Source organism: Triticum dicoccoides, chromosome 5B, assembly GCF_002162155.2.
Source record: "Triticum dicoccoides isolate Atlit2015 ecotype Zavitan chromosome 5B, WEW_v2.0, whole genome shotgun sequence".
Lineage (NCBI taxonomy): Eukaryota > Viridiplantae > Streptophyta > Magnoliopsida > Poales > Poaceae > Triticum > Triticum dicoccoides.
In genome coordinates, this window is record NC_041389.1 from 58,068,344 (window position 1) to 58,075,597 (window position 7,254).

The 7,254-nt window shown below is 44.8% G+C and overlaps 1 protein-coding gene across 1 annotated transcript in view; it reads right to left on the reverse strand.

The window, feature by feature from the left end:
• Positions 1–7,254, reverse strand: part of LOC119305577 (7-deoxyloganetin glucosyltransferase-like) — a 14,523-nt gene that overhangs the window by 6,800 nt on the left and 469 nt on the right. The window contains exon 2 of the mRNA XM_037582064.1: positions 6,540–6,802. Coding sequence (XP_037437961.1) covers positions 6,540–6,802 — 263 coding nt within the window. The remainder of the gene's footprint in view (positions 1–6,539; positions 6,803–7,254) is intronic.

A 7,254-nucleotide genomic window follows, 5' to 3' on the forward strand; every position in this document is an offset into this window, starting at 1 on the left:
TGCCCCCCTTTAGTCCCGGTTGGTGCCACCAACCGGGACCAAAGGCCAATTTTCAGCAGCCCAAAGGGCGGGAAGCGGCGGCCGTTGGTCCCGGTTGGTGGCACCAACCGGGACTAAAGGGGGCATTAGTCCCGGTTGGTGCCACCAACCGGGACCAAAGGCCTTGTGCTGCCCCGCGCCAAATGTTTAGTCCCACCTCGCTAGTTGAGAGGAGCCGCACCAGTTTATAAGGTGCGGTGCGGCTCCCCTCTCGAGCTCCTCTCTAAAGCAGGCTTTCGGGCCTAACTCTGCCATCTGTGCCTGTTGGCCTACTGGGCCTTCCACGGGCCTGAATCCTGGCCCATAGGGTTTCTAGTCGTATTCAGGCTGTGGGGGCCCAGTAGGTGGCATTTTTTTGTTTTATTTGTTGCTTTATTTAGTTTATTTTGGTTTTGGTTTATTTTTCTTTTGGTCTTTTGCTTTATTTTTTAATTCTTTTTGCTTTAATTTTAGAAAAATTATAAACTTTCTGTTAGTGCCATTAGTTTTCAAATCTGAAAACTCTTTTTTTGTTTTCTTTGTTGCTTTATTTATTTTATTTTGTTTCTACTTACAACAAAATACTTATTGTTGCTATTTTTATTTTTATTTTCAGTTTTTTGTTCTGTTTTCTGCATTACTTAGTTTTTGTTGTTTTTTGCTTTATTTTTTAATTCTTTTTGCTTTTAGTTTTAGAAAAATTATAAAATTTCTGTTAGTGCCATTAGTTTTCAAATCTGAAAACTCTTTTTTTGTTTCCTTTGTTGCTTTATTTATTTTATTTTGTTTCTACTTACAACAAAATACTTATTGTTGCTATTTTTATTTTTTTTCAGTTTTTTGTTCTGTTTTCTGCATTATTTATTTTTTGTTGTTTTTTGCTTTATTTTTTAATTTTTTTTGCTTTTAGTTTTAGAAAAATTATAAACTTTCTGTTAGTGCCATTAGTTTTCAAATTTGGAAACTCTTTTTTTGTTTTCTTTGTTGCTTTATTTATAAACCGGTGTGAGCGCCCTTCGGTTGGCGAGGTTTTAAAATTCATAGTTTTCAAATAAACTCTGAAAAAGTTGGCATAGCATGTTCATGTACAAAACGGACAATGGTATCATACTCGTCTGTTGCAAAGTTGGCATGTTATCATCATAATAGTTGCGGGAGAAAGTCTTCACTTTTTCTTCGCTTGTGTCGTTTGCTTATTGCGCCGTAACCATGGATAATCTTCATCGTTTATCAGGATGCTTGGGTCAGCCTTGACTTTGAAGGGGGGAATTTCATGAAACTTTTCATACTCTTCAGACATGTCTGTCTTGCCCTCCACTCTCAGGATGTCCCTTTTTCCTGAAAGAACTATGTGGCGCTTTGGCTCATTGTATGATGTATTCGCTTCCTTATCTTTTCTTTTCCTCGGTCTGGTAGACCTGTCCTTCACATAGATAACCTGTGCCACATCATTGGCTAGGACGAACGGTTCGTCAGTGTACCCAAGATTTTTCAGATCCACTGTGGTCATTCCGTACTGTGGGTCTACCTGTACCCCGCCTCCTGACAGATTGACCCACTTGCACTTAAACAAAGGGACCTTAAAATCTACTCCGTAGTCAAGTTCCCATATGTGTGCTATGTAACCATAATATGTGTCATTTCCATTGTCGGTTGCTGCATCGAAGCGGACACCGCTGTTTTGGTTGGTGCTCTTTTCATCTTGGTCAATCGTGTAAAATGTATTCCCATTTATCTCGTATCCTTTCCAAATCATTATAGTCGAAGATGGTCCCCTGGACAACAAGTACAGCTCATCACAAACAGTGCTGTCACCTCTGAGACGTGTTTCCAACCAACTGCTGAAAGTCCTGATGTGTTCACATGTAATCCAGTCGTCGCACTGCTCCGGGTGTTTGGAGCGCAGACTGTTCTTGTGTTCATCGACATACGGGGTCACCAAGGTAGAGTTCTGTAGAACTGTGTAGTGTGCTTGAGACCAAGAATATCCGTCCCTGCATATTATTGAGTCCCTTCCAAGCGTGCCTTTTCCAGTCAGTCTCCCCTCATACCGCGATTTAGGGAGACCTATCTTCTTAAGGCCAGGAATGAAGTCAACACAAAACCCGATGACATCCTCTGTTTGATGGCCCATGGAGATGCTTCCTTCTGGCCTAGCGCGGTTACGAACATATTTCTTTAGGACTCCCATGAACCTCTCAAAGGGGTACATATTGTGTAGAAATACGGGCCCCAGAATGACAATCTCGTCGACTAGATGAACTAGGACGTGCGTCATGATATTGAAGAAGGATGGTGGGAACACCAGCTCGAAACTGACAAGACATTGCGCCACATCACTCCTTAGCGTTGGTACGATTTTTGGATCGATCACCTTCTGAGATATTGCATTGAGGAATGCACATAGCTTCACAATGGCTAGTCGGACGTTTTCCGGTAGAAGCCCCCTCAATGCAACCGGAAGCAGTTGCGTCATAATCATGTGGCAGTCATGAGACTTTAGGTTCTGGAACTTTTTCTCTGGCATATTTATTATTCCCTTTATATTCGACGAGAAGCTAGTCGGGACCTTCATACTGAGCAGGCATTGAAAGAATATTTCTTTCTCTTCTTTCGTAAGAGCGTAGCTGGCAGGACATTCATACTGCTTCGGAGGCATGCCCTCTTTTTCTTGCAAGCGTTGCAGGTCCTCTCGTGCCTTAGGTGTATCTTTTGTCTTCCCATACACGCCCAAGAAGCATAGCAGGTTCACGCAAAGGTTCTTCGTCACGTGCATCACGTCGATCGAAGAGCGGACCTCTAGGTATTTCCAGTAGGGTAGGTCCCAAAATATAGATTTCTTCTTCCACATGGGTGCGTGATTCTCAGCGTCATTCGGAATAGCTAGTCTGCCGGGACCCTTTCCAAAGATTACGTGTAAATCATTGACCATAGCAAGTACGTGATCACCGGTACGCATGGCGGGCTTCTTCCGGTGATCTGCCTCGCCTTTGAAATGCTTGCCTTTCTTTCGACATTGATGGTTGGTCGGAATAAATCGACGATGGCCCTGGTACACATTCTTCCTGCAGCTTGCCAGGTATATACTATCGGTGTCAAGTAAACAGTGCGTGCATGCGCGGTATCCCTTGTTTGTCTGTCCTGAAAGGTTACTGAGAGCGGGCCAATCGTTGATGATCACGAACAACAACGCCTTTAGGTTAAATTCCTCCTGTTTGTGCTCATCCCACGTACGTACACCATTTCCATTCCACAACTGTAAAAGTTCTTCAACTAATGGCCTTAGGTACACATCAATGTCGTTGCCGGGTTGCTTAGGGCCTTGGATGAGAACTGGCATCATAATGAACTTCCGCTTCATGCACATCCAAGGAGGAAGGTTATACATACATAGAGTCACGGGCCAGGTGCTGTGATTGCTGCTCTGCTCCCCGAAAGGATTAATGCCATCCGCGCTTAAAGCAAACCATACGTTCCTTGGGTCCTTTGCAAACTCATCCCAGTACTTTCTCTCAATTTTTCTCCACTGCGACCCGTCAGCGGGTGATCTCAACTTCCCGTCTTTCTTACGGTCCTCACTGTGCCATCGCATCAACTTGGCATGCTCTCCGTTTCTGAACATACGTTTCAACCGTGGTATTATAGGAGCATACCACATCACCTTCGCAGGAACCCTCTTCCTGGGAGGCTCGCCGTCAACATCACCAGGGTCATCTCGTCTGATCTTATACCGCAATGCACCGCATACCGGGCATGCGTTCAGATCCTTGTAGGCACCGCGGTAGAGGATGCAGTCATTAGGGCATGCATGTATCTTCTCAACCTCCAATCCTAGAGGGCATACGACCTTCTTTGTTGCGTATGTACTGTCGGGCAATTCGTTATCCTTTGGAAGCTTCTTCTTCATTATTTTTAGTAGCTTCTCAAATCCTTTATCAGGCACAGAATTCTCTGCCTTCCACTGCAGCAATTCGAGTACGGTACCGAGCTTTGTGTTGCCATCTTCGCAATTGAGGTACAACCCCTTTTTGTGATCCTCTAACATGCGATCGAACTTCAGCTTCTCCTTTTGACTTTCGCATTGTGTCCTTGCATCGACAATGACCCGGCGGAGATCATCATCATCGGGCACATCGTCTGGTTCCTCTTGATCTTCAGCAGCTTCGCCCGTTGCAGCACCATCGTGCACATCGTCTGGTGCATCTTGATGTTCAGTAGCATCACCGTATTCAGGGGGCACATAGTTGTCATCGTACTCTTCTTTCTCGCCGTCTTCCATCATAACCCCTATTTCTCCGTGCCTCGTCCAAACATTATAGTGTGGCATGAAACCCTTGTAAAGCAGGTGGGTGTGAAGGATTTTCCGGTCAGAGTAAGACTTCGTATTCCCACATATAGGGCATGGACAACACATAAAACCAATCTGCTTGTTTGCCTCAGCCACTTCGAGAAAATCATGCACGCCCTTAATGTACTCGGATGTGTGTCTGTCACCGTACATCCATTGCCGGTTCATCTGCGTGCATTATATATAATTAAGTGTGTCAAAAATCATTACATAACATCATGAATAGATAATTAAGTGACCAAATTAATAGAAGTTCATCATCACATAAAAACAAAAGTAGATACATAGTTCTCATCTAACAACATAAAGCTCTGCAGAGCATCTAAATTAATTAAACCATACATTGAAACTATGTAAAACATTTCAATGCGAAAACAAATGCGATCATAATCGCAACCAAGGTAACAACTGATCCAACGGCATAATGATACCAAGCCTCGGTATGAATGGCATATTTTCTAATCTTTCTCATCTTCAAGCGCATTGTATCCATCTTGATCTTGTGATCATCGACGACATCCGCAACATGCAACTCCAATATCATCTTCTCCTCCTTAAGTTTTTTTATTTTTTCCTTCAAGAAATTGTTTTCTTCTTCAACTAAATTTAACCTCTCGACAATAGGTTCGGTTGGAATTTCCGGTTCAACAACCTCCTAGATAAATAAAATCTATGTCACGTTGGTCGGCATAATTTTCATAAACAATAAATGAACCAATAGTTATGAAAAGATAATATATACCACATCCGAATCATAGACAGGACGAGGGCCGACGGGGGCGGATACCAAAACCATCGGCGCACTATATAAGATGCAATAATAAAAGTAAGAAAATAATACAAGTATCTATCTAAACAAACAAGTAATAATATTTTTCCTTTCATAAAGAAGATAAGAACAAGAGGCTCACCACGGTGGTGCCGGCGATGAGATCGGCGCGGGTGATCGACGGCGGTGAAGACGGGGACGGGGCATGACGGACCGCTAAACCTAGATAAATATTGAGGAAAATGGAGCTTGGCGGTCGAGCTTGGAGAGGAGAAACCTTAAGTAGTGTGGCTCGGGCATTCCATCGAACACCTTGTGTGCATAGGAGGTGAGCTAGAGCACCACCAAGCCCTCTCCCCCTCGGCCATAAAAAACAGAGCAGTGTGCTCTGCTCTTGCGCGAGGGGCTATATATAGGCACCACTATTTGTCCCGGTTGGTGGCATGAACCGGGACTAAAGGTAACCCTTTTGGTCCCGGTTCATGCCACCAACCGGGACCAATACTGGTGGGCCAGGAGCCAAGACCATTGGTCCCGGTTCGTCCCACCAACCGGGACCAAAAGGTCCGGACGAACCGGGACCAATGGCCCACGTGGCCCGGCCGGCCCCCTGGGCTCACTAACCGGGGCAAATCACTCCATTGGTCCCGGTTTTGGATTAAACCGGGACTAATGGGCTAAACTGGCCTGGACGAAAGCCCTGTTTTCTACTAGTGTACGTAGCTTGAAGGATAGAGAACCATAAGGATCCAACTCCTGTTGTCATAATTTTTCACCACCATGTAATCAGTAGGCATTTATTCATGATGGTAGTGTTAATAATGCCCAACCCCCAAAGGTTTTTTGGTCTACACATAAGTTTCCACCTGACAAATCTGTATTTGCGCCTATTGTCTGCCACATTCTAATAGAAAACACCTCTATGCTTATGAAAGCATGTGTGCGTGCCAACCGAGAGCAGATAGAAGCACATGAAAAACATTGGTAAGGAGGATAAGCAAGCGTTGATCAGCGCCACTTTCCCAGCATTAGTATTGTATCTATCTCGCCAAAGGAGGACCCTATTGCCCATTTTAGCCACGGCAGGAGCAAATTCTTTCTCATAAAGCATATCAGGGGAGATAGGGAGGCCCAGATATTTAAACAGGAAAGGTCCCAGCTTACAATTGAGGAGGTGGGCCACCCTTAAGGCCTCGATATTATCCACACCAGTAACTATGACCTCACTTTTAGAGAAGTTAATTTTGAGACCCGGCAGTGCCTTGAAGCACAAAAGAATAAACTTGAGGTGAGCGATGCAGGATTCATTTAGGTCTACCATAATGATAGTGTCATCCGCATATTAGAGATGAGTGACCCCTTCAGCATCGATCTTTTTTGATATAAATTGGTTCGAGGTGTTACCCTTGAGTGGCACGTAGCCTCTTTCCGTTAGCTCCCGGAGCCGCATGTGGGCCATCAGCGATGTAGCGCTACAAGTCCAGAGCACCATGCTCGGCGCGCCCAGCTCCTGCGCCACGTCCAGCGCGAAGCTCATCAACACCGTCGGCAGCACGCAGGTCACCGGTGGCACGCCTGGGGTGCCGTTGAGCCGCAGGAGGAGCTCCTTCAGCGGCTCCGCGGACCGCTGGCTCGTGGCGGCAGACAGCCTGAGGTCGTAGTCCTCGATGTCCCGGTCAAGGTTTTGGATCCCAAGTGGACATTTTTTCTCGAGGGGCACCGGAATTTGCGGTTACCATGGTAACCGCGAAACACCGGAAAAAATTCAAACGAAATTTGAAATTAAATTTTGAATTCAAATATTTTTGAAATCGATATAGATAGAGGTTTAACTCCCAAAGTTATCACTTATCTGCTCCTGGCGTAGTGGCTATTCAAGCCGAACTCCCCCTTGCTAAAAGGTCACGAGTTAGACACCTGTCCAGTCCAACAAATTTCTAGCTTTTTTAACTTTTGCGTATCAAAAAGAAATTAAAAAGCGTGTGTCAAGATTCGAACCCACAACGTGCTGTTGAGGAAAGGCTGGCGTTGCACTAGGCCCGACCACTTTCGTTAAAATAGAAGAGATGGCCTCTATTTAACTACACTCTGAGCGTTTGAATTCAAAATTTTCGAGATT